We start from the raw sequence: 27,603 nt of genomic DNA, 5'->3' as shown, positions 1-27,603 counted from the left end.
GTTTGCTGACAGTGCCATGGCGCCCGTGCTATCTGTGTGTGCGAGTCTCCACAAACACATCGCTGGTTCCTGGCAGTCCGGAGTGGAGAGACTCTTGGGCGCCGCAGGGATGAGGCCAAATGACGCGGTGAGGCCTGAGGCCAATGACCCCCCCCCCCCCCCCCGCCCCTCCGCGCCCCCCACGGTCCGGTAGCAATGGGAGCAGGGGTGCTGGCTTCAGAGGCAGAGCGGGCCTATTCAACACAAGGTTATATTTAGGTTTTTGGATTTTCAGTGTTTTACCCGGACTTTTATACTCTCCTTTTAGTTGTTTGACAGAAAAAAAGTTAATTAAACCAATTTCGCTATGAACTCGTTTCACAGTTGTGATCGATATACAAAATGGCTAAACAGGCATCAATGTAATTCTTAAAGGAGAGTAATAATCAGATGGGTCTCACTCTCTTACATTTAGGGTTACACTGATGATCCAGGAAGCACTTGTGAAGAAGAAGCTAGAACAGGAGTCTCCAACCGCGGTCCTGGAGAGCTACTGTGGCGGCTGGTTTTTGTTTCAACCAAGTTCTCAGTGACTTAATTGCAGTAATTATTGGCTTAATTAGTTAATATTAACAGGTGTTCCAGATCTTTAGCCACTGATGATGTAAAGACACCAATAAAACCTGCTGGATAGCGGCCCCCAGGACCAGGGCTGGAGACCCCTGACCTATATTTTAATGGTCTTCAGTTAAAAAAAAAACACAGTTCTTAGGTCTTGAGATTGATTACCAGTGAGTTACCAAATTGATTTTAAAGTTGCTGTAATATTTTGAATGTCTTTTGTGGATTAGGGGCCATCCATTGTACCTTTATACCGGTTCATTCTGGGATCAGCAAATGCAGACCTCTTGCTGTGGAGCTCCTCGTTTGTGGAACTCTACTCCGGTTGACATCAGGCAGGTTGAAACGTTAGATTCTTTTAAGCCAAAATTGAAAACATGCTTTTTAAAAAAAAAAAAAAATGTGCTTGTATATAATTGGTTGCAGTTGATAGTGTGTTGTACACAAGATCTCTTGTTTTGTTTTTATCTGTCTATCTGTCTACCGTCTATCTGTCTTTTGTACGCCCGTCTAACTTAACGAATCATCTGATATGTTCAATGGTACACCTCTATGTGCCTGCATTGTTTCAGCCAATGTGAGTGGTGCAGGACAAGGAGACAGAATGTTGTCAAAAGCAGGGAAGAGATAAGAGATGATTAACTACAGGCAGAGGGTAGAGACGAGAGGCGCCGGGCTGTGTGTGGCACAGGCGGCACAGAGACTGGCCAAAAGAGCAGTGATAGGGTTTTTATATATATATATATATATATATATATATATATATATATATATAGAGAGAGAGAGAGAGAGAGAGAGAGAGAGAGAGAGAGAGAGAGAGAGAGAGAGAGTGTAATTAAAGCGTTGGATTTTAAAATACACATTTTCAGCCCCCCACACACTATAGTTAAATTAATACTTTGTATCTGTTTCTCGTCCTTTTGATTTTAATAGTAGTTTCTTGTCCATGTGATTTTAATAGTACTGTTTCTGTGCTCATAGATATTTGGTACGTTTAATAAAGTCACTACCATGTTTTTGGCTTGGAGAAGGTTGAGCAAGGTGGAATTTCTGTTTCAGGGACAGTACATAAATAACCACTAGGGGTGTGCAACAGTCCCCCTCACCCCCAGCCCCTGCCCGAAACATTTTCCATTCCAAATCAAGTTCCATTCCAAATCAAGTTATAACTGTTCCAGATTAAAATTACTAAAGCAAATTGAACAATTAAGAGATGACAGTTGACAAGGAAATAAGCTGTTATTTATTTTGCAATGTTATAAAAGACAAAACACGTGATTGGCTCCTAGCTACTTAGAGACAACCAGCCATTGGCTGACGCCCCACGATTGGGGCTCTATTGGTTGTTATTGCAGTTCCGGCTACTTTTTTATTAAAAAAAAAAAAAAAAAAAAAAAAAAAGTGTTGCCGTTGGCAATTTTGTGTTCAGCAAGACTGTTAGCCATTGGTTAATCTCATGCTAGTACTATGAAGAGTAAAATAAAACATTGCCATTGTTTTCTGGCTGCATCCCCTCCCTCCCACTACCCCTCAAAAATAAAAGTACAAAATTATTATTATTATTATTATTATTATTATTAACCAACAACTGCCTGCCATTTTCTTGGTCATCCTACACAGTAAGAACAGTTCCAGCCATTGGCTTATGTGGGGAAAAAGGGAGGTGGCTATTGGATGCCCTTCTTTCCCAAACACACAATCAGGGAGAGTCCCATCCTTGTATTTCTTGTTGCCTTCTTTCTTTCAAAGTTGCTCCAGCGGGAATATTTACACATCAAAGTCCTTAAATCAGCCTCCAAGCAGCAAGTAGAGCAGTTTGCTTGCTTAATGGATGGGACTGTTGCCAAACTAACATTTTCAAGGACGGAAACCCGTTTTTTTTTTTACACATCAGAACAAAAATATATGCACCTCCTTTTAAGTGCTACACCAATCCGTGCACGTTTATAATAATTAGGTTATATATAAAACCTTCATATACCACATTGACACAACTTCCACGCTGTCTGCCTCCATCTACCCAAAGCTTTTTCACCACTCTTCTTGTAAAGTCTTCATCAACTCAAAATATAGTATCGCAGTAGGGTAAGCCTTGTATTTTGTTTAGCAAAGACCGAACTTGTCAGGGATTGACTTACTGTTTCAAGCACCAGATTGACACCTGATATAATTATACATGGACGCGTCACGATGTCTTTTGAATGGGTGTTGGAAAAACAAAATAACACATTTTAAAAAACGTTTTTTTACTTTGGGTAAATTAACTCCGTTTTAAATAAACTGTCCTTCCTTCTGTAATTAAACTTAAGTGTCTGTTAAAGAACGCTCAAAAGGTCATTTGCTTTTTCTCAGCTGTATTAAGACAGATAGACTCAACTTAAGTTACCGGTCCTGTAATCCTCAATATTCAGTTCATAATAACCCAATTAACTGGCTTAAATTGAAAGCCTCCACTTCACAAACTAGCTTAACGAGTTTAATGACTGTCCTCCCTCCAACACAAGCAAGCTACAAGCAGGCTTCCTGTCTCTTCACTTCCTAAATAAAATTCTGCAGCATTTTCAGTGATCTAGCTGGCATATTTTATTATGGTCTCTCCAAGTTCCCTGTTTCGCTTCCACCCCGAGATAGATGCGAGACAGTGCCACAGAGGCCACTGCAATCCTGCTGTGCATCAGCACTGTTTGCAGTTAGCATTTTATTACATTTAGTTTCTCATGATCACCCTCATACTCTGCAAAGTTAAACAGAAACCTGCTCCACTAGCCTTGGCTTGCTTCAAAACGAATGGAGGAATCTCTACAGGCTACATCCAAGGACTTTTATTCACATGCACCTTACTGACGCACATTTCATAAGTGAATTATATTTAGTATTCCCTTACATAGAGGGAAATGGAGAAGGGACTTGGCATGTAAAAACACACCCTATCTGCAGTTTATAAACATCCCCCTAAACAGGACAGTTCCAAAGAAGAAATTGCAGTTGTGTTTTCTAGTTTTGTTTGTCTGTAGCGCCTCCTGTTGCAGCAGAAGAGGTACTTCAACTTGATCCCCCCCCCCCCATCTAAATAACTTAAAATAAAAAAAGGTGAAAATAATTATATTAATAATTATAATACTCTAAAAGAAATAATGATGAAGCCGACGACAAGAACAAACATGGTAAACACTAGGAAAATGTACAGATCACGGAAAAAAAAACACAAAAACATTTGTCTTGGACAACAGTACCACCCATTAGCTTGAAAAGGTCTCTGTTGATTGTTGATATTTTCAAATTGAACAAAAAAGAGGAACTGAAATTTGGAGGCGAGAGACCCGTCGGCCTATTTTTGTGCTGTTTTGAAATGAGTCGATTCCGTTTCCTCTGCGCTCTCCCTCTCTCTCTCCCTCTCTCTCTGCATCGCTTGGCTGTTACTGTCCAGAGCTCTCCCCCATATTGATGCCATGCTGCTGCAACTGAGCTCGGAGCAAAGCATTCTCATTCTTCATCTCTTCAATCTGAAACGCAAAATTCAAATCCCTTACTGACTCGCATGCACTGTAGCTGTACTGTACGTACACAATCAAGAGCTAGCAGAATCATTTATAAAAAATTAGAAAGTACAGCTACGGCCTAGAGTCTTGCACCACCTAGAATTTTTACACGGTTATAAAACAGCTTGTTAAGTTGCTACTGAGTTTTAAACGTATTTTAATTTCATGGCTGACGAGTTTAGTTCATATTTATTGCGTGTTGGTTTGCTGTTGCCAGGTCGTCATTGTAAAAGAGACTATGTTCTTGACTGACCCATCTGCATAGATAAAGGTTTCGATTGTGTTGCATCATCACCCCCCTCCTTTGTGTTGCCCCTGCTCTAAATCCCCTCTAGCCAGGGGATAACCCCTCCCTTGTAATGCTTTACCTGCTGTTTGATGAGCTCGTTGTCCATCTGGACTCTCTCCACTTCCTTGAAGCTCTCCTGTAGCCGCTGGTTGGTTTGACGCAGCTCTCTGATATAATCGCACGCCTTCGACAGGATCCCACCTTTACTCTGAGAGGAAGAGGATTTTTAGTCTGGTTCTGCACATTAAAATACATGTGAAGGAGAGTTTATATATATGAAGGAACTGACAATTTGGATGACCAGATCCAACTTTAATACCCGTTTCGTGAATCTCATTGCAAAAATAAGAAAGTCTGCACAATGTTTATATCCTGTGCACCTTAAAGGGTTAAAAGGAGGATTGTGAGAATATTTCTGGTCCTGATAAGGAGGGAAGGCAACTGATTGTAATGCTTGGTTAGCACTCCTGTAAACGGGAGGGCGGTGATAATATTAACAGCTGTGATAAGGGTTAATTCACGTTAAAGCCAACTTGTAAGGGCTCTTATAAAAGTTTATCACAGTAAAAACACAGAAGAGTAAGAAAGTTGTGGGACACGCATGCGTCTCTTGTCTAATACGTATGTACACACACAGCATTTGAATATGAGCAGTTAGAAACAGAAGGCTTACTTACAGCTCCTGTCTTGCTGTTGTCGGTGTTGCAGTCTGGAATAATCTTAGACAACGTGACGATCCAGTTGTTGATTTTGTCTCTCCGCCGTCTCTCAACTGGAAAGTTGACACAAAAAAAACAAGCCATTGCTTCCATATATAGGGTCACACACACAGCATGTCTGTGGCTGAGCTGGGATTTGAACCTGGAACCTCCTGGTAACAAGCCTTTTTCTTTAAACACTGGACCAGCAAGCCTCCTTAAAAAACTTCGAAAAAGCCTCCTGCATTTTACCATGTGCGGCCTATCAAAGTGGTCAACTCAATTAGACCACAGTTTTTCAAAATGTTCAGTTACAGTGGTTTGATTTCATATGCACAACAAACCATAAAACAACACAAGGAATGGGGTGTTATAATACATTTGCACACTACTGCAAGAGTTTTTTTATTTGCTATTATTAAAATTATGCCAGCCTCATAAATAGTTCCTATGAAAATGTGGCTTTAATGTACTATACACTTTAAGCTTCTTCAATAATGGAAGCCTAGCTTGCAATGGCTGCTCCTCGCTTTAATTAAAATGCAACACAACTTATTTTATTATTATTATTATTATTATTATTATTATTATTATTATTATTATTATCATCATTATTATTAGTCATGTACAATAGGACCTCAGCAGAGTCACGTACAATAGGACCTCGGTTTTTACATACGAAGGACGTCAGTAGTTATATGGAGTCGTGCATATTCACAAACCCTATATAATGTGTTGTCCCCCCCCCCCTCATTCCCTCCCCATCATTTACCTTCGTTGTGCTGGGCTCTTCTCCTTTCATCTCTGGGTGTTCTTGGGCCATCCATCTTCCTGCAAGCAGATGGCAGTGGAGAGAGTTAGGGAACGCAGAGTAGACAGACAAATCAGATCAGAAAGTAAGGATCACACAAAAACAAATTGAAAGGTGTGCTAGAATTTGGTGGGGTACACTACCAGAGGTTCCCAATAGCTGTAGCACAATGTACAGGGCAGTGATTATACTATTCTAAGGCAGAAGAAAGCCTAGCAGAAGTAACAGTTTACTAAGAAGATAAAAAGATGTCAATTGGGCCCACTTGAAGATTTTTTATTTATTTATTTATTTATGAAGCAAAATTGGTTAATTCTATAAGGTTTAGCAAAACTTTTGGCCAGAGCTGTATATTGCCCGTGACCCTATAAACATTGAAAATTAACCATATATTCTAAGAAAGGATTCAGGATTTAATTGAAAACTCCAGACCTTTCAATAATAAATACTGAATCCCATGACATGTGTTTGAATTGCACAGAGGGTATACAAGTATTCCTTATAGTTAAAAAGCTCAAGAACTCATTGGGGATGGTGGATCTAGGGATTTTCTTAGTCGTCTACATTTTGGCCCCAAAAATTATTGAGTGGCATCTTTAAGGAAAACTGTTTTTCTAAATCAATAACCAAAACAAAAAAAAAAAAAAATTAAAAATCTAAAAAAGGACAGATACCAAAAAAAAAAAAAAATTTAAAAAAAAAAAAAATTGATTTGTAGCAAGTTTAGGCTTTCAAAAAAAGAAGAAAAAAAAACACAATGGAATCTGACAAGTAGCAAAACCATAGGTTAGAGGGCTGGCAATCATGTCACAGGAGATGACATGATTCAAGGTGACAAATCCACGCAGCATTGTTTGGGGACTGAACCTGGGACGGTTCAAACAACGACACAATGAATCAGATATTATTCCAGGCTTTGGTTTCCTGTATTTATTATTCTCCCATGGCGTACTGTTGCCACCTGCTACAGCCATATATCTCTCCTAGGTATCAATGAACTATTACTTCTGATATTCTCTGTATAAACAGAGCCCTGTGTTCACTATGCTGCACTTTTGGGGTGCCCCTTGAAAACAAGATGCTGCATCTCAAAAGAACTAACCCGTTTCTATATTTGAAAAAAAAAAAAAAAAAAAAAAAAAAAAAAAAAAAAATCATTTGTTTTATAGATGAAACAAGCAAATGGTTTTTGAAAACATTTTCTGGCTTTGTTCTCACTTGGACTTTTGACACAGCAGGAGAAAAAATAAAATGAAATCAAAATAAACTGAAAGAACTCTGGAAAACAGAAAGGTCAACAGCAGAACAAGAAGATACAAGACCGTGACATCGCTAATCATTTAGCAGACTAATTTATCCAAAGTGACTTACAGAGACTTGGGGATGAACTATGCAATAGGACCTTGTTTGTTTTATGTCTCATCTGAAGGACGGAGCACAAGGAGGTTAAGTGACTTGCTCAGGGTCACACACAGCGAGTCAGTGGCTGGGATTGAACCGGCAACCTCCTGGTAAAAAGCCCCTTACATTTTTATGAAGAATTTTCTTTCACAAACAAAATGGTGCACTTTGGAGACCCAAACCTTGAGTCACTCTCTACATTGTAGGCTGCACTGGGAACTAGAAAGGGTCAATAAACATGAGGGCCACTTCTCCAATTCCCTCTCGTCTACAGACACACACAGTTCTTTTTTTTTTGTTGTTTTATGGATTTTAAATTTTTTCTCACCAGGAATTGTCGTGATGCAGCATCTCATTTTCAACAGTTTCTCTGGGGACAGTAGGCAAACAAAACTTTACACTTTCCATAGCAATCATTAAAACAATAAACATCAATCAATAACCAAAAAAATCAGAAATCTAACACGTGTGTGTGTGTGTGTGTTTGAGCACCCCCAAAATATATCCCTTTAAAAACAGAGCAATATAGAAAGCTGTTAAATTCTACTTTAAAATTCAACATTCATATTAACTTTAGCACCATCTTTACTGGTTTCTGGTTTGTTGCATTTAGGACAGCAAGATAAATAAAATCATTCTTAAAAGCAGTTTCAAATGTCATAGCAAATATTTTTGGGATAGTCTGGACTGCTTGTATGTCTAAACAAGATCTAGAAAATGGAGCGTCATTAAAGTTATTATTTAATACAAAACTACCCTCTAACAAGTACTGGGGCAAATAAATAAATACAGAACATCTGGGGTGGGTCATTTTCTCCTAATAACAGGTTTCTGCCAAGACTGGCACAACAATATAGCAACAGTCACCATTACATCATCCTATTTTGGGGGGGCTAAAATAAAGCACAAACAACCTGTGATTGCATGATTATAAAAAACTGAACACTAAGATACTCAGCGAGGTGTGGTTGGGGTAAAATTGCCATTCTGTATTTATCATTAGTCTCAATACTTGTTGGAAGACCGTATACTTCTATACCAGTGCCAAACTTACATTTCTATCAGGGTGCTTCAATGGAATAGGTGACAGAAATGACTGTAGCATAAAGAGATTGTCTTGCCTTATCTCTGCATATTATTATTACCTTTGTCTTTAATAATTTTCGGTGGGATGAATCAAACTATCAAACATCACCACTTAAGGCAAGCATTAGAATCACTTCTGTATGAATTTTAGATGTGGAACGAGTATAACATTAAAATATACACCAAAGGTTATTTAAACACCAAAATGACAATATCCACAGTACTGCCAGACTACAGTTTGGTTCAACTGTATAAATAATTAAAATATCCAACTCTGACTCCTGAAAAAAACAAAAACTTAAAAAAATAATAAAAAACATTTGACTAAAAACTGAACAAAAACGTAATTCAACTTACTCGAAATGAAAATTATTCACACAGGTCAAAAGTGTAACACAAACGTGTCTCGTTAAGTCACAAATGTTTCATTTGTGTGAACTCTATGGGAGTTCAATAAACTTGCCCTGTCAAAACTTTTGAAGAAAACAAAACAAAAAACACCTACATGCATGATAAAAAATAGATATACAGATAGGAAACTTAACGTGGTACAGCTGTGCACAGTGACTGGAGGGGCTACACAAACAACGGACAGTGAAACTGGGTGCTAGGTTGAAACCTCTAAACTGATTATACTTGGGACCTGAGAAGAGTAAGGGTCCTCCAAAATCCCTACGGTGAATGAATGAAGACAGACACTCGCACAACCAGTCATTTTTAATCCCATGTCAATCGAAAACAGCCCTGTTCAACACACACACAGGGAGAGCACACACACACAGGGAGAGGGGGGGCTCGCTTACGGTGAGTATGGGTGTGTCCGGGGAGCGATGGATCTCTGTGCCCCAGACTGGAGCACGTCTGGAGGGGCCATCATTACGTAGAACTGACCTGGGGTGGAGGAAGAAACAGCGAGATCATTAGTTAACCATGTATAAAATGGGATTCAAATATAAATAATTTTCAATGTATTTGGCAGGCGCCTTTATCCAAGACGACTTACAGCTGTTATAGTGCAGGCTTAATATTTAAATACAGCGTAGTTTACAGTAAGTGCAAATAATACTACTAAAATATGAACTAGGATATTATAGCTATACTGGCACTTTAGTAGTGCAAGAATAGTGCATTAGCAGAGGGTCCAGCTAAGCACAAGAGAGTAATTCGGTATCTTTTTTCTTTTTTAATAGTGCATAGTTCATTTAAAACCTGTGCTGGACAGAACGGGCTGGGCTGTCATGGAAGAACGGAGCTACCTCCTGCCTGGGCGAGGGCTGGGTCGGATGTCTGCATGGACACTGCCGTCGTGGTACCGTCTCCCACCGTGGACGCGGGGAAATAGGCAAAGCGCGTCTCCCCGCTAACTGTGTCCGTCGCGGGACTGCCACCATTACTGAAAGGGTTCTGGATCACCGCCTGGAGAAGAGACAGGCCATCAGAGACACTGCTGTGGCCAAAAGCAGGGGCCAGGGGCCAGGCAAAACATTTACCAGAAATACAGCTGCGCCCAACAGCTTTGCATCACCCTATAAAGTGAACTCATTTTGCTGAACGATGTTATGTTAGCCTATTGAATTACCTACGGCTTTGTAGTTCACCCCGATATTCTTAACAAAAATGTGACATTTCGAAATCTAACATGACATTCCATACTACTGTCAGGGATTCCTGTAGATTTCTGGAGAGCTCAAATTAGTTTGTTGGATTACATGAAATAAAAGATTTTAAATTATGTTCACATGTTTTTTTTTTTTTTTTTTTTTTTTTTTATGTCTCAAATATATTTTAGAGGATGCAAGACTTGTGGCCAAAGATGTCGAGATGCAACTTGCCTGCGATTTATCCACAGGGAAAAAATAGAATATCCTGTTAACGTGCTTACGCCAAACTAAAATCAGCTCAGGGTAGGGAAGTGCTGATTGAATGGCAGTTCCTACCTGTGCAACCGCCTGCTGTCCCCCAGTAAACTGCGCTGTGGAAACAACGCTGACCGCCCCCGTGGCATCGGTCTGTCCGTCCAGCTGCCCATCGGTCACCTGGACTACCCTGTATGTTACCTGCAGCAAGAGAGACAAAGACACTACTGGCAAATTCGTTTACCGCTTTAGAGGTCAGTTTTCTTAAAAAAAAAAAAAAAAAAAAAAAACCTTTGGTTTCATTTCAGTTTTATTATAGATATGCAGGCCTGGTTGACAGCCCACTTGGTTTACCTAGGTAGCTTCAGTAGGCAAAATTGCAGCATTGCTGCAAGTAGTTGAAAAAGTATGTCAAAGTAACAGATCACTGCAATTTACTGTATATAAAACTATTCATTTTGTATAGAAATTGGTGAATCTATTAAGGTTCTTTTGCCTGTCTGGTTCCCTAGACAGTTCAGATTTCCTGGGCTGGCAGGGGTCTCTGTCACAGCTACTAAAAACAGCAGCTGCCACCACTCATGTGACTCCCTCCTGACCAGCACGTGACTCCAGGAACAGCCAATCAGTGAGCTAGCCCTTGTCACCTGGTGTAGGATCAGCTGTGCTTAAAAACACCTCCTTTGAACAACAAAATGCTGTCATTATGCAAAACAAGCCACATCACTGCCAGCCTGTTTATTTAAAGGCACATTAACAGGTAACAAACAAAATGTGAACACCTGCCATATGCAGCACATACTTCAGTGCCAATATTTGTTATGGAAACAGCATCCCTGTCCCAGATTTCATTGCCTGGCTGATCAACCTGATGTAACCAGAACTGATACAGCTGTAAGACTAATATTTTGAAACCATAACAGTACAGTGGTAATGCAAGTCCAGTTCAAGGGACCAGAATTCCAGGGGCAAACACAATGCCGGACTCCGCTCTCCAGCTCACCTGTCCTCCATTGTTTTCTGTGCGGAACTGGTACTGGATATTGTGGTCAGCGAACGCTGTGGCCTGCTGGACACTGGCAATGGCCACAGCCGTTTGCTCGTCCGGACCTGTCCCGTCTCCCAGGGGGAAAAAAAAATTAAAAAAATTATTTTGCACTTTTTAAATACACTTTTGTTCAGCACTGTTGATGTAAAATGCATGAACTGTGATGACATATGTGTGAAACGCTGCCTACTGAAGCTTTAGCAGAAATTCAGCAGGTTTTAGCGATTGTGATGTACATGGATTTCAAATACAGCAGACATGGGTGTGATGCAGTCATCTCTTTGTATCAGATGGAAACGATAACATAATCAAAGTTAGCTACACTGTAGTCTTTACAACTGACTGTTCTTATTTAAGATAAAAAATACAGTACAGTAATCTGCCGCGTATCTGTCCGTCACATATCTGCCACGATCAAGCTCTCCAGCAGTGCGAGTGTGTGTGCGAGTGTGCGAGAGAGTGCGCGAGAACCAGGGTTGGATATCGAACAGTGAGTAAATCAGTCAAAACCGTCATCAGCTGGGCAAGAGTTCATTTACTATTGAACAGAGAAGATTAGTTCAGATTGAAGATCCCACCAAAGTTTTCATACACTGTGTTATATCCGTGCGCTGCCACTGCTGGTAGCGTCACGTGAGCTGTTCAGTGCGTATGTAAATAAATCCTGTTAGCCTGTGGGGGGGAGTATCAACTTCAGCATCCATCTCGTTCTCCTTCCTGTCACTCAGCAGCAAATGCACGCACCCACGCGGTAGACAGCAGCTACTCTGTCACAAGCACTAATACCCTGTACCTTTCTAAATAAGGGATTTAAGGGAGCTCCCTAATAAAAGCTGAATCTCAAAACAATAAATGTGCGTTATAAATCATAAGAATATAGGTTGCAAACTCATTTGCCAACAGGTGTTCTAACCTATGCCAGTAGGTCATCATACACCACATTTTTATAAGCTGTATGAACATGGAAAATAATGCTAATTTAATACAAACTTACTGAGGACAAAGCTCTGACAAATGTATATTTTTGCAAGATTCAAGGAAGCTCTTTTGCATGCATGCGACCTCTATCCTGGAATCCAAACTATTTATATATACACATAGTCTTAAAAACAACTAAATCATTGTCAATTTCGATAAATAACGAGGATAAAAAAGGGCCATTTGTAACAATGGACTTGACGTTAGCGCTGAGCAGCTGTTTAAAATATGTAATTTGTGAGAAACTATGCATTTCACCTTCTTTACCTTCCTGCAGCTGCACTTCTTCCTCGGTTTCCTGTCCTTTCTCGTGGCTGAAAGAGAGAGACAGACAGGGGTCAAGCCTTGCAGGAGGGGGACAGGAAGCACGCAGTTGTCCTGGCCTGTTTTCACTGCTGCTGCACAGGACAGGGCAACCAGTGACTCCACACACGTTTTGTTTTTTTTTTTCATATACAGAATATGGCAGTTTAAAAGATTATTATTATTATTCATTCCCCACAGTTTTGTTCCTGCAAAAAAATAAAAAAAAACGTGGGTTGCAAAGGTATTCCTAAAAACATACAATGTATTTATTTAAGCGATTAACACATATTGTAAAAAATATGGTATTTAAAAATATATATATGTATAAAAACACACACACAGGCCTTGATTATTGAATGAATAAAAAAGATTCTTCCAAGGACAGCCCGTGCCAGTTTTCATTTGGTTTTAGGAGCACTGTTGAAGAAACCGCTGATACACCACAATCATGAGAAGCTCTGCTGGACGTATTAGCAAACGCACATTCGACACATTTCAAATTATCCAACACAATTAAAACTGTACTGAAAAGCTGCTTAAAACACACACACACACCCTTTGGTATTTTGCCCCCCCCCCCCCCCCCCCCCCCCCCCCCCCGTGTCTGCTAGTTTTGTTCAGGTCAGCTCGAGAGTTAACTTGATCTGGGCATTAACCCGTCTATTAAACGAATAAATTATAAAAAAAAAACTTTATGTTTTCAGCTCATACAGTTGCAGAGTTCAAGTTAGCTATAACACTGTATAATTAACTTGAACTCTGCAACGGTTTAAGAGCTGAATACAATTACAAAAGCTCTAATTAAGCAAATCATCGGTTCAATTAAGAGTTTAGTTTTAACTGAGAGTCCCCGGGATTAGGGTTGCGATCACTGCTTTAAAAGCTTCACAGAGGATCAAATCCACTGAACAAAGCTGCTCTACCCTGAAGGCAATGGCTACTTTAGAGCAGTCCTGGGATCCATTACAACAGTGTTGTTTGCTGAAGTGACAATTTTTTTTTTTTTGCGCAATTTTGCTGCAGCAATTGCAATTCGAATGAAGGTTACATTAAAAAGCAACAAGCAACTACCCCTGCATTTGTTCTAAATAACCAAACAACAATCGTTCAGTGTAAACTAAAGAAATGCAACGGACCCTAGGTCTCCTTTCAAGAACATCTCTGCATCAAATGTCTGAATGAATTCAAATCCCTCTGAGTCTAAGCCAGTCACACAGTGTCGGAGCCTGCCGGGGGTGGGGGGTGGGGGGGGGGGGGGGTGTGATTCATGATTTGATGTGGATTTATTTCCATTGTCAGAGATGGGGGGGTCATCCAAATTGTCAGTTTCCTCCTCGCAATACTCACAATGTATTTTAAGAAGAAGCAAACAGTTTAAACGACCGCTCAATAAATTCTGTGTGTACCTTAAGGGGTTAACCTGAGGCCACTGTACCGAAATTATTTTATTTGTGACCCGTGAAGCTGAACCCAGACCTCCAGAGGGAAAAGACACAGCAGGCTGGGACACAGATGCAAGCTGATTGCACTTTTATTCTGCTTCCTCGAGCACCAGAACACAGCGAGACATGGTCTGGTCGGGCTACCTGGAAACAGTCCATAAAAGTCTGCATATTAAAAGCCATGTCCGTCAAAATCAATCTGCTAATGCAGGGGAAGCTAGGGATGCTGAACCAGCCCAGCGATGCAGCTGAATGTGATTAGAGAGTGCTTTTAGACAGAAACATGCAAGGTCTACTGAGTTACTATTGTCTGATGATAACAAAGCAGCACAGCAGAACCCAATTGATCTGAGCTTCACAACTGTGTTCTATGCTGCACATTATGGTTGCAAAAAAAAAAAAAAAAATGGTACGACTATTTTAAAAACACACAACGAAAATGGCACAATTAATTAATTAATTAAAGTTAACATTGTGATTTTGGTTGATTATTTAGAAATGCGTTATAAAACGTGAACATTTCTTTCATTCTTATTCAACAGTCGTGTTTATTCCTACAAAAACGTTTCAGCACAGACACTGCAGACTTCAAAATCGCCACTGCTGGCCCCTCCCCCCACCCGTCACCTTTTGACATTTTACAGTTATAAAAAAAAAAAAAAGTCAACGGCGGGCGAATGTATTTCCTTTAGGTGAATAATTATACCGCTTTAGTTAAAATAAACACCGTGTTATACTATAATTCCTCCAGACGAAAAACAAAACAGCCCGTAGGTTGCTTAAAACAGGCATATGTTAAAAACAAACAACAAAAAAAAAAAAAATTCGTTATTCCAATTTAATATCATAGACTATGTGCATATTGTAAAATATATAAATAAACATATATAAGCATTATATGTAACAGTGCTGTTTTTAGTACATGTATTGCTGTACAGCTATTGAACAGTAATAATTCCCAGTGTAATATTTGTGCTATATATATATTTATTAACACAAACACACACACACACACACACACATTTTGCAGAATAGACCGCAATGACTACTTTTAGATCAGGAGCAAAGTTTGGACACTGTATGCTCAAAGTCTAAATTTAACCCAATGCGCTCTCGCCTGGCTCAGGTCAGTCTAGCAGCGACTGCTGTCCTGTTATTCTCATCAGATTGACATTACTTAGCAAGAGGGACAGGACACAAACAGTGAAATGAAATCCCTATATCGGGTCACATTCAAATTATTATATTCAGTTTTCCTCCAGTCCAGGCCGCCTCCTCCATTTTGATTCTTACAATGCACATTCAAAACAGGAAGGTTTTCAATAAATAAACCTTAACACACGAAAGACTTAAACTAGCGACAATATAACTCTAGCCACACACACTACTTTTAGCAGGGCTTGTCTGCCACGTCCATTTTGAACGGCAGCAACGTATTAATAAATAAATACATACACAAATAAATAAACTACTGTACGTGCACCAGGCAATATTATATATATATATATATATATATATATATATATATATATATATATATATATATATATATATATATATATATATATATATATATAAATATATATATAATTTTTTTTTTTTTCAACACTACATATATATTTAGATTTTTTTTTTTCAAAATAAAAATGCAATAAAAGATAAACCGGTATTTTTTGCAATCCTAAAATATTGTTAATAATAATACTCACAAGCTTTCTTTGCTTGCTGTCGCTAAGCAGAAGGAAGAATTGAAAATGGAGGATGCGGGAGAGAAGCCATTTGAAAGCCTTCCGCTCGCAGATCTCGCTTACCTGTTTGAAGTGTCCAAACCGTGATCCAGCATGTCCATGTGGGGACCTGGGGGCTCGTATTTAAAACGCGAATTTCAGAGACAGGAGATGGAAGTTTTGATCACGGGGACAAACACACGGGTCATGTGAGATCCCCTTTGCAGGACACGTGAGGAGAGATCGGGCTTGGAGAAAATGGAGAGCGCTGTCTCTCTCTCTCTCTCAGTCAGCCAGCCCACGCAGCGTGGCTCTGTCACGCCCGGTTTCTGCAGTAGCTGTGTACGCTTAGCTAGGGGGCTCTTTCTTTCTTCCTTCCTTTCTTTCTTTCTTTCTCCTCCCTTCTTTTTTTTTTTCTAGCCCCAGCGGGTCTCTGGCAAGCCGCGGCGCTGTTTTTAACGTATCAGTCCGCAGCGGGGAGGTTGCGCAAAATACGGACTGGATGAATGTATAAAATATCGTGTTGTAATATCTTTTGTAAATACTGTTGTAGGTATTGCGGTCTGGTTTTACGCCAAGAGATTCATTTTAAGTTTTACATTACAGAAAAGTAGAATGGAGAATTGTTTGTTTGTTTGTTTGTTTGTTTGTTTTGACGCAGTATGGTATGGGTGGCGTGGAAAGCGTTATGTTAAACAATTTTCTAAATTGATGTCTTTACATTTTGTGAGAGAGGTATTCGGAGTGTAATGTTTATTTACAGTGTTTATGGCGTATGTGACAATTGGTGAGGCAGTTTTTGTGTTGCTAGCTGTAATATAACGCTTTCACTAGAGTAAAGCTTTAGTCGGTGTATAGTCCAAAATTGTGAATTGAACAGAGCAAAATGCGAGAAATAATATAATTAGGTGTGTAATGTGAAGTTACAGACTCTGGCAGGCATACCATAGGTAATACATATAGTTATTAATGTATATTAATAATATATTATTATAATAATATATATAATATATATTATATATATATATATAGACGATATATATATAATATTATTACCCGAAAAGTTTTGATCAAACACTAAAATATTGTGAGCTTGGGGTTACACCAGCAATATTATCTTATATATAGCGATATATAGAGAAATTTTAGCAAAAAATAATTTCTACAAGTCCCACAAGGGTGTTTTCACGGTATCCACGGATATATAATGTAATCCAATAGGTTATATTATAATCCCAATTTTAAACGATTAATTTGCCTAGATTTATCTAATCAATTAGTTATACTCTAATTTTATATATATATATATATATATATATATATATATATATATATATATGTTTCCTCAGAATGACAATGTCTGTTTTTGGCGGCACTGTAAAGACATACTAATTTTACCTGAAGTGAGTTTACTGTATAAGGTGGCTATATACAAAGTTCAATTTTGTTAAATATTTTCCTTTTAATAATCGGGTGGAGATATCCAGCAGCTTGTCAATAATACTTTGAGTAAACCATATTTAGCATCGATGCCAAATGCAGATTCCCATTGCGTGATTGTTGTAGTGAAAAAGTGCTGTCACCCTTTTGACAGCTATGGTATTAACTGCCAGCTATGTATTAAATACGAAATGTTTATACTTTTGGATTAAACAAACGTGCATTTGGACTCTTAAGACCGAGAGCAATACATTGTTTACACATAAGGACACTTCGTAAAAACAATGGTTTATGTTTTCTGAGCGTCTCAGCTACTCAAACCCTCAAAAAATCAGCTGACTCGCCGATCCAATCCAGGTTTTACACAAGCCACCTGATGCCGAAACAGCAGCAAGCAGCCAGCTGGGAGGACGCGCAAGTAAAACAGTTCCCTTAACAACATTGCAACCCCAGAACTGAAACGATCTCCCCAACACTGATGAAGCAACCACAAAAATATAACTTTTTTTAAAGTTCTGATTGCTATTTAGATGATCCGTTGGTGGAATTATTGTTGAGATTTGAAGTACAACGTTGTTATGTTTCTTTGTTAAGTGAACGCCGTGCTTCGGTCAGTACTACCCGGGACTATATCGCAACTAATTTATAATTACGTTTCTGTTTGTAATTCACTTTGAGTCTATGTTGAATAAAGATACATTGAATTAATGTTTTTCACGACGTGTGTGTGTGTGTGTTACATACGATGTGCACTTATTTCGTTTGCAAAAATTATGCATGTTCCACACACTGCACGTTATCAACCTTGCTTTTTTCGGTTTTCGTTTGCAAAGCATCATGGGGGCTGTAGTTTTTCGGTGTGCCTCAGCAACACGATGAGCTAACTACGTCATTTATATATATATATATATATATATATATATATATATATATATATATATATATATATATATATATATATTTGTGTAAGTGCTAACGGAGTTATATATCTATGATTGTTATATATATATATATTATATTATAGCATATATATATATATATAGGATATATAATATATATATATATATATATAGTATTATCTTAATTTCGCTAATGTTAAATGAATGATTAAACCACTGCGTCCTAACCACACAGACTGGGAGGAGGGCTTGGACCTGATAGAAATATCAATTAATACATGTGGAACCTTCGCCATCCCTCAGTAACATTGTACTAGATGATTCCAATAAGGTATAATTATTTAGTTAGTATTTAAAATAAATATAGCGCCTTTCATATATAGATATATATATTAATTTATATATATGATATATCATAATATATAGACTATAGATATATTTATTACAGGAGTCTCAAAGCGCTGCACAGGACAAAACAGAAGAAAGTCAAAACACGTGTATAGAAATGAAATAAAAGCAATTTAGAGTTTGCCTCATATTTATAGTATTGGACGACGTGTATAAAATGAATAAATAGTTTTATTTTAAGCAAGGGTAGCTCAGGGGCATCATGTCTTCATCAGCCGTGGTCCAGTGTTCTTCATATTTAATATCTGTGCTGTTTGATGCCCATTCTACAAAGCAGGTGAGGTTCAGTGTGCAATTGTCACGACCAGACTTGAACGGCCTGATCCTAGTCGAGGTCGGACGCCTCACAGCAGGGTTGAACTCTGTGTTGAGGTCCCGGTGCTGGGTGCCGAGGTCCAACCCCTTTCTGGAGGGATAGAAATCTGGTTTCCTGCCCGAATAGAATTCAACAGGAATGGCTTTCCCCCAGATGCCCAAGAAAGATTTCTCCAGCGCAGTCAGTGGACCCCAGAGCTGGTAAAATTTCATCCTGCTGCAATTGAAAAACGTATTCAGAATTTCTAGCAGATGAATCAGATACATTTTACCTGCTATAGCATAATTAATTTGAATAAGGTGCATTTGGTACTGTGCTGGGTTAAAAAAAAAATGTTTCAGGGAGTGTGTTACTGTTTATTTCGAAGAAGTGTCCCTCCAGCAAAGCCTTCATATGATATAATGGGGAGTGACAAGTTTAAACTATAAGCTAGCAATACAGCAAGAGCTTGCTAGGGTCATAATATAGTACAGTTTGATTAAGGTCATACTGGAATTTAGGAATAAAAACAGACCCCAATTAACACTAGTCTTGGAGTACCTTACATAGGTAACATTAGGTAGTCCAGGATTAGTGCTAATCACGGTCTGTAAAACCAGCTACTAAAAGATTTATTTTATTCATAGATATGACCACTAGAGCTGTAATTTGCAACTACGGCTACTGTGAGTTAAGTAAGTGGATAATCTCTACAAAATAACAAAGCAGAGGTGACAGAAATCATAGCTGTATACGCACCCCTAGTGGTTATTTTTCAAATCACATCACCCATGATGGAACATTTCGCTACACCCAGCAATTCTGTATTTGAATATGTAATGCAAGTTTTTTTAAAAAAAAAAGTCTGTAACATTTGTTGTATGACACAGTTTATTAAATAGGTAAGCAATTACATTTTGTGAATGTGTAGATTTCCACCTCTAATGTACATATCTGTATATGAATTGATTTACATTCAAATGATGTAATACAAATGATTTCAAATGGTTTTACAGGAATCATCTAACCATCAGAGTTAAAACGTGATCAAGCCTTACCTTTAGCAATTACAGATGGGTTCAAAGCTTCACTGTGGTTTTGCTGGTAATGCTTGAAGCAGATCTTCTGTCTCAGAGTCTTAGATTTAAATCAGTTGTGACTTTTAATTTATTTTAGAAAGTGTTTTTGCTGTTGCCATGTTTGGAATATAACTTTGTGACATCATCTCACCCAGTGAGGTAGCACAGCATGATGTCATAGTACACTTTTAAATACAATTACACTATGTAACACAATTTTTGTTCCTGGGTAGTAAGTGTTATTTCCTAATTGCTTATGCCTCAAAAGTATAGAAAATGGCTATTATTCCCCACAAACTTTGCTTTTGTGACCAGGACAGTGATATTTCAAAATATCACTATTTCCAATGGGAAAACGGGCAAATGTGTGTTTTTTCGTTCACATAAAGTCAGAAAAAAACAACATATGAATCCAAATTAACATGTATTTATACTAAAGTAATACAAACATGACTACAAAAGATTTAGAAGTGAGTAGATTTTCGAGATTTACGATTAAACTGTAAATACAGTATGAAACTTGAATTTGAAACTTAATTTCCCAATGCGTCTACACATAGAATGTACGAAACGCAGAACTTTGCCTGTAACATGTTTCCAAGTCTGATGTGTGTTACGTTAGAGACCAGCACAATGTATGATGTGTGAATAGACCAATAAAACGTGTCGAACAGAATGAAAGCATTTTTAGTGCCGAAGATTAATGTATTTTATTTGTATTTATTTTTAAAAGACATCTACGGACAATACATCTGATGTTCAACATCAAACTTGCAGTTATACGTTGCTGTTGCTTTGAACCTTACAGAAACATTTTTAGACTTCGTGCCGCTGTGTCTTATTCCTGTGCATATTTTGATGGTGAAATGCACACAGCATGACGATTCTGTATATGCTGAGTTTTCAGCACCCCCGGTTTGAAATTCGTTTCCGAGTTACTGAAGCTGATAGAAAATTTCAGGAAGCGGGTAGTCCAACAGTTAAATCAGGGCACGCCTGCGGAGATTAAACGGAACGCTGTTATCAGACAATGATATAAAAGCTGTCTAGTAAACTGAATTTACAGGTGTAAAGTTGTATCGTCGGTGAAGAATCTCAATCACAATGAACCCTTTCTCGGCAGTCGTCATCGCTGGGATTTTCTTTGGAAATGGTATGTTTTATTTTTGTCTGTTCTAAATATTAGTAGTAGCAGTATAGATTTCCATTACATGAGAGTAGATGTTGAACTTCATGTTGATTTGAACTCGGATCTCGCCAAGACAAGCACCAGCTAAGACGTAGCTTTGCAGTAAACGAATGTGATCCATCTGCATCTCCATCCATTTGCGTTTCCTTCCATCTGATGATGTCGATATCTTTCTCTCTGGTATTGATTGCTGAAGTGTAGTGTTGGCTCCAGGGATCAGCTCATTTTGCCTCCCCAGCGCATCAGCCACACACAACGGCTGCGACGCTGGACCGGGGATCCGCCACAGTGCGGTCTAGTAAATTTATTACATTTTTTAAAAGTTTTTTTTTTTTTTCAGGGCAAAAGTCCTTCTTCAGCTGTTTAAAAAGAAAAGTAAACACAGTGCAGTAAACTTGTTGTTATTCAAGAATGGTAATTATACAAAAATTCTGAAAAAAAAACAACTTTTGTTTCATATGCCTTCAATTTTGTACACTGCACTTGTACAACCAATTGGTCTAATTTCTTTTAAACACCACAGTGCTGCCTTACTCATTGATTATATTTGCATTTTTTACCTAAAACCACTGTGCATCCTCTTTATGGTAATATCACATAGAGGGACTTTCAGAGTCAAGCTAGACTTTTTTTTTTTTTAAATGTATTTATTTTTTGCTTGTTTGTTTCAGCATATTCTCTGAGCTGCAATTCTTGTAGTGGGACAAATTCCTGCACTCCAATAGCAGTAAGATGCAGCTCTTCCCCCTCTGTGTGTTTAACAGTATCGACTTCAGCTATTGGGTTTGAGCAGTTTGGTGAGTTTAACGAGCAAATTGACATTTTTACCGGTCTCCCTTTTTGGGTTGTGAATCTTAGCATTGAACTTTTTTTAGTTTTTAATTAAAATGATGTTATAGAATTGATAAACAACTGCATCCTGGTATGAGACCTGTAAGTCACATGGTCTGATTAATACTATAAGATCAAGTTTCATGTCACTTGGATAAGGGACTTTCCAGGTACATGCACCGGAAGTCCTGTTTATCTAGTAGGCTGCTTTGTGGCTCATCACTGCAGTCATTCAAAAGCACATAAATGTTTCCCCCTTTTTAATGTTGCAAAATTTTTTTAGGTTCCTTGATTGTCTTTTAAACTCTTCTCCAGCGTATACCGAGCACCAAAATAAACTTATCACTATTATTAACAAATGTATTTTTTTAAAAAAAAGGTATATAAATGATGGACATTGCCAAAATGTTTTTGATTTCTTTTTAATCACTTGATCATTCCTCCTTGACCATGACGCGCTTGAGTGACTGTGACTGAAGCACATGCACTTAATCACCTAATTAGTGAGACAGTTGATTGGACGCTGGATATGAAGTGATTTCAGCTGTTGAATTGCAAGCTTGAATAAAAGCAATAAAGAAAATCACAGAAAAAAAAACAATAAGCCACGTCTGTCAAGAGAGCAGTGCCTTCATGCAAACGGCATATTGAAGGCTGGACTAGGGCAGTGTACTGTGACTCGCCGTCTTGGGTGCTCACAGCCAGCAATTTCAAACCTAGCAAGATGGTATAACCAGACACATTCTGTCAACGACAGGCCACGAACTGGGAGACCAAGAGTCACAACACCTGCCCAAGCTCGACAGATCATTTTGCAGCATCTTCATGATGTCAGTTGTTAATCAGCACAATAAAAAGTCACTGCACACGCTCTAAAACAGAGTTTGTCATTTGTGTCATTTGCCATCTAGTGAATTTTATCCAAATATAAGCGATAAGTTTCTTTTGATGCTCAGTATATGCAACTCAATAAATACGTTCTTCTGCTTTCTGGTGGGATAGATCAGGGTTTCCCAATCCTGGTTCTTGGGACCCTCTGTGTCTGCTGGTTTTCATTACAACTGAGTTCTCAGTTACTTAATCAAACCCTTAATTGAACTAATAATGTGCTTAATTAGACCTTTTTAATTGTTATTTCTGCTCTACAAAGGTTTCAAGTTACTTCTAAAATGGTATACTTAACTCAATCTGCAACTGTTCAATTAAGGGTTTGATTAAGTAATTGAGAACTCAGTTGGAATGTAAACCAGAAGACACAAGGGTCCCCTGGACCAGGGTTGGGAAACCCTAGAGTAGGTTACATGCTGGAATAAAGTAGTGGAATTGACGTACACAGGATGTGATTATATACCAGTAAGCAGCAGCAACATGCATTTGCCTCCCCAGTCCATTATGTTTGATAGGATTCAAAACTATACCTTATAGTAGTTCCATTCAAAAGTAACCAACTTCCATTTAAAAAAAAAATAATAATAATAATAATTTTGGTCACTTGTAGGCAAAATTCCCACTTCAAAGACACTTCTAGTGGTGATGCTTCCTGGACTGCATTGCAACTCAAAAAAAAAAAAATCTTCAGACAACAATAAATTAGCAGATGATGCTAGAACCAGACAAGAACTGGATTTATGGAGGCTTGGTGGTCCAGTGGTTAAAGAAAGGGGCTTGATACTAGGTTCCTGGTTCAAATCCCAGCTCAGCCATTGACTCAGTGTGTGAGACCCTGAGCAAGTCCCTTATCCTCCTTGTGCTCCGTCCTTTGTGTGAAATCTAAAGCCAAGGTCCTATTGGAAGTGACTCTACAGCAGCAGTTGCTGATGCATAGTTCACCCCCTAGTCTCTGTAAGTCATTTTGGATGAAAGCGTCTGCTAAATGACTAATTTATAAAATGCTTGTTAGTACTAATTGATTGTTTCTTTCTTGTGTTCCAGGTTTTGGGACAAGCAAGTTCACAAATATGTGTGGCCCCAAGCTACAATACTGCAACGAAACACTGAGCGCAGACTTCAGTGAGCTCAGCATAACTGTCAATGTTGAGTGCTGTGACAGCGATAACTGCAACACGGGGGTTTATACTGGTACATATACACAGCTGACGTGGTTCTGTCCTCCATGGTAGTTTTGTATCTAGTTTTTGTTTAAAGCAGGGCTTCTCAAACTCGGTCCTGGGGACCCCCTGTGTCTGCTGGTTTTCATTCCAACCGAGCTCTCAATTGCTTAACTAAACCCTTAATTGAACTGATAATGTGCTTAATTAGACCTTTTCACTTATTTTCAACTCTTGAACAGTTGCAGATTTCAAGTTAGCGATAACATTTTATAAGTAACTTGATCGGCAACTGCTTAAGAGCTGAAAACAAGTTAAAAGGTCTAATTAAGCAAATGATCAGTTCAGTGAAGGGTATAGTTAAGTAATTGAGAGCTTGGTTGGAATGAAAACCAGCAGACACAGAGTTTGAGAAGCCCTGCTTTAAAGGCTGTAAGCCAGGGGTGTCAAACTTCAGTCCTTGAGGGCCACAGGATTGTCTGGTTTTGATTTGAACTGAAGCCTTCAGTTAACATAATTGATCTAAGTATTTGTTCAATTGGACATATCTAAGAAGAGGAAAGTGCACAATGTTATACTTTATCGCTGCCAAAACCACACCTGTTATATTTTTTAAAGTGCAGTGAGTTTATCCTACCACAGGGCCCCCAGAAAAGAAAAATGAAAGCAAACAGATTGAACATAAAAAGCTTGTTTTGTTATAAATAATATCCATGATAAAGTTTTAACCCTATTACGAATCACGCATGAGGAATCAGCCTGTGATAATGTGTCTACCCACGTATGAGTGTGTTTTTTTTGTTTGTTGTTTTTATTTTTTATTGGATCTGATTATAACCTTACGATTGTAAGTGATCTTTTAAAGCGTCTGTAAGTTGGAAAGTAAAGGGCAAAAATGAAATATTCGCTGTTGATGTTTACACAGTCTGTTGCCACCGTCTTATTTCCTCCCATGTGCATCGAATTCGCGACCGCCCTCAGGCTGTGGATTGCCTCGCCCTGTGTGAGGCGCCTGTCTGCATTAATTGAGATCACTACAATATTTTAAACCAGGGCTTGCACCCCTAAAATGTCTTGTGTTTGTTTTTGTTCTAAGTTCCTGCTGATAACACCTTGAATGGGATTCAGTGCCCCCTGTGTGTCAGAATTGGTACAGCGCAGTGCGATTCAGCAGAGACTGTCCAGTGCAGAGGAAAGCAAGATCAATGCTTCACAATCAACGGGACAGTGACACCGGGTAAGATATATATGTGTGTGTGACGATCGTGTCGAGCTGCATATATGATGCATGTTAAGATCAAATGATCAATTAATGATAGACAAACAATAAATTGAGACAGGTAGAGTATGCATTCCTACCAACTATAAAACTCCCCTATTCTTCATTCGAGAGACACATATTGGTGAATTACAATGATGTGGTTTTGGTTGTGGATCACAGTACAAACGATACAGTCCTCTGTTTCAATAGCATATGATGTACCTTTAATAACAGAGTGATTCACAAGTTCTGGATAATGTTCTTGGTATAGGCTGATCAAGTCAAGTGGATTAATACTTCAACAAGGTGATTGGTCCTGATCCTTGAGCGGCACAATCCAGGTAACCCTTAAAGCATGCAAGATGTAGATCAATTTAGCAAGTTCATTTGTTCAATTAAATCAGGATTGGCCAGCTCTGATCCAGGAGACCTGTGTTCAGGTTTTTGTTGTAAATTATGTCTAAATTACTTAATTGAACAAATCACTACTTCAGTTGAAAGAATGACCGTTTAACCAGTCAAAATGAAATCGTTCCTTTAGAAACTGATGATTAAGGATTACCTATAAAACAGGCTGGATTTAGCTCAACAAGGCCAGGGTTAGTTACCTAGGATTCATATACAGCATATGGTTTCTGTTTACGTTTTTCATAATAAACACCACTGATGAGTTTTTGGATGCTGTGCGTTAATTCACACCTATGACCTGGCATTGAACAGAAGGGAATTTATTTTCAGTTTTATGCAACACATTTGTTTTCTTTCAGGTAGCAGTGATAAAGTGACGCTGCAGGGATGCTCAACAAGAACTACCTGTGACAAGAGTTATTTGTTTACTCTCATTCCTAAACTGAGTAATTTAGAAGTATCTTGCATTGATAAAAGTGGGTTTTGCCCTCAAGGAATAAACATGTTCGTCATCGCTGCGGCTGCTGTACTTGCTCTGCGCGTCGCGTTTAACTAAACAGTAGTACAGTGCGCTGTTGATATAACTGCAAAGGCACATTTTCAAAAGGAATACAGCAATTTGAACAATATAGTACAAAACTATTCAATAACTGCTCTTTCTCGACCATTTAATTAGGCTGACATAAGAAACTTTAGCAATGAGAGGAGGCCATCTGGTCCTTCAAAGCTCGACCAGTTTCTAGTAGCGAGGTCTTAAAGGTTCCCAATGATTCTACATGTGTATGCTGGCCAGGTGGAAATAATCCCTTACTAAGCACTGCCCTTTGATTTTACCATATAAAATGCATTTATAGCGTTTTAATTCTTTAGTACCTATAATGATACCAGTGGCGTAATTATGACTTAATCCCGGGGTTAAATTCAATATTGCTAGTTATAATTAAGTTTGCCACAGTTATTAATTGTGTTCATTTTTCAGTTTTCCCATGCATTCATATATATATATATATATATATATATATATATATATATATATATATATATATATATATATATATATATATATATATATATTTTATAAACTGGGACCTGGTTTTTTTTTTTGTTTTTTTTTTTTTTTTTTTTGGGGGGGGGGGGGGGGGGGGGGGGGGGCTGCAATGCAAGATTATCACCTGTTGAGTGTTTAACTCTGTGATATATGAAGTAAACTGTATAATCAAATGTATAATCCCCTCTAATAAAAAGCTTTGTAAAAAGGTTTACTGTTTTTCATAAGGGCAGCGTTAACTGCAAAATAAGATATATCAAACTTTAATCATTGGGAATCCGATATTTAAAGGTGTCTTTGTGTACAATACATCTTATTTATTTATGGATCACCTAAATTCAAATATTAAAATGACATGTACCCCCAAGATAGAGGAAAAGTCTTGGGCAAGCACACCGTTCTAACAAAGTAATCAAATGAACCGGTGGAATGGTGAAATGTGCTATACTCTTGACTGGTCGTAGTATTTTGTTAGTAGTCCAGTTTGTTTGGCGCTGCTACTTGATGTAGGATTTCTATTTTTACGCCATCTTGTGGATATTGTGGGTAATGTTTAACGTGTCATCCAGGTTCTGTTGCTGTCCGCAAAAAGGCACCATTTCAGTTTGTCTTGAGATCTTTTCTAAACCCATCAGTTGTCAGAACAAAGTTAATCAGAAAAAAAAGCCATCAACGGCTGTCACTGTCCACATGCATTATAAAATAACATCGGAGAAAACATCACATTAACCCCTCGATTTAAAGTAAATACCGATTGCTCGCATTAACAAGAACGTGTTTATTTTTTATGTATTTATTTATTTTTTTTGTATCGATATTTAATAAACACATTTTAGAATGCAGCATATGCACATTTGGCTGTCCAGAATATTATTAGATTGCACAAACATTTAACGGGAAACAAACGATGAACTTT

At 38.3% G+C, this 27,603-nt stretch overlaps 2 protein-coding genes across 5 annotated transcripts; one reads left to right on the top strand and one right to left on the bottom strand.

Annotated features, from left to right (window-relative positions):
- Positions 1-1,981: 1,981 nt before the first annotated feature.
- LOC121298700 (upstream stimulatory factor 2-like) lies at positions 1,982-16,175 on the bottom strand. 3 transcript variants are annotated; one of them, XM_041225893.1, is made up of 11 exons: positions 15,866-16,173; positions 12,565-12,620; positions 11,284-11,399; positions 10,362-10,481; positions 9,681-9,840; positions 9,228-9,315; positions 7,667-7,708; positions 5,899-5,957; positions 5,106-5,200; positions 4,508-4,636; positions 1,982-4,103 (listed from the first exon to the last, which is right to left on the bottom strand). In XM_041225893.1, the coding sequence occupies exons 1-11, from the start codon at positions 15,901-15,903 to the stop codon at positions 4,017-4,019; spliced, it is 990 nt and encodes a 329-aa protein (XP_041081827.1). In that variant the 5' UTR covers positions 15,904-16,173; the 3' UTR covers positions 1,982-4,016. The 3 variants fall into 3 exon arrangements, with proteins under 3 accessions (XP_041081827.1, XP_041081828.1, XP_041081829.1); XM_041225894.1 differs by having other exon boundaries at positions 12,574-12,620; positions 15,866-16,172; XM_041225895.1 differs by lacking the exon at positions 7,667-7,708 and having other exon boundaries at positions 15,866-16,175.
- A 4,458-nt stretch (positions 16,176-20,633) lies between these two features.
- Positions 20,634-26,631, top strand: LOC121298728 (phospholipase A2 inhibitor subunit gamma B-like). Of its 2 annotated transcripts, none has more exons than XM_041225937.1 (5): positions 20,634-21,055; positions 21,763-21,888; positions 23,855-24,001; positions 25,099-25,207; positions 25,999-26,631. In XM_041225937.1, exons 1-5 carry the CDS (start codon positions 21,007-21,009, stop codon positions 26,000-26,002), a joined length of 435 nt encoding a protein of 144 aa, XP_041081871.1. In that variant the 5' UTR covers positions 20,634-21,006; the 3' UTR covers positions 26,003-26,631. The 2 variants fall into 2 exon arrangements, with proteins under 2 accessions (XP_041081871.1, XP_041081870.1); XM_041225936.1 differs by having other exon boundaries at positions 20,636-21,055; positions 25,067-25,207.
- Positions 26,632-27,603: the final 972 nt, after the last annotated feature.

Source organism: Polyodon spathula, chromosome 24 (genome assembly GCF_017654505.1).
Source record: "Polyodon spathula isolate WHYD16114869_AA chromosome 24, ASM1765450v1, whole genome shotgun sequence".
In the NCBI taxonomy this organism is placed as follows: domain Eukaryota; kingdom Metazoa; phylum Chordata; class Actinopteri; order Acipenseriformes; family Polyodontidae; genus Polyodon; species Polyodon spathula.
The sequence above is the reverse complement of the archived record's forward strand: the minus strand, read 5'-3'. Positions and strand labels throughout refer to the sequence as shown.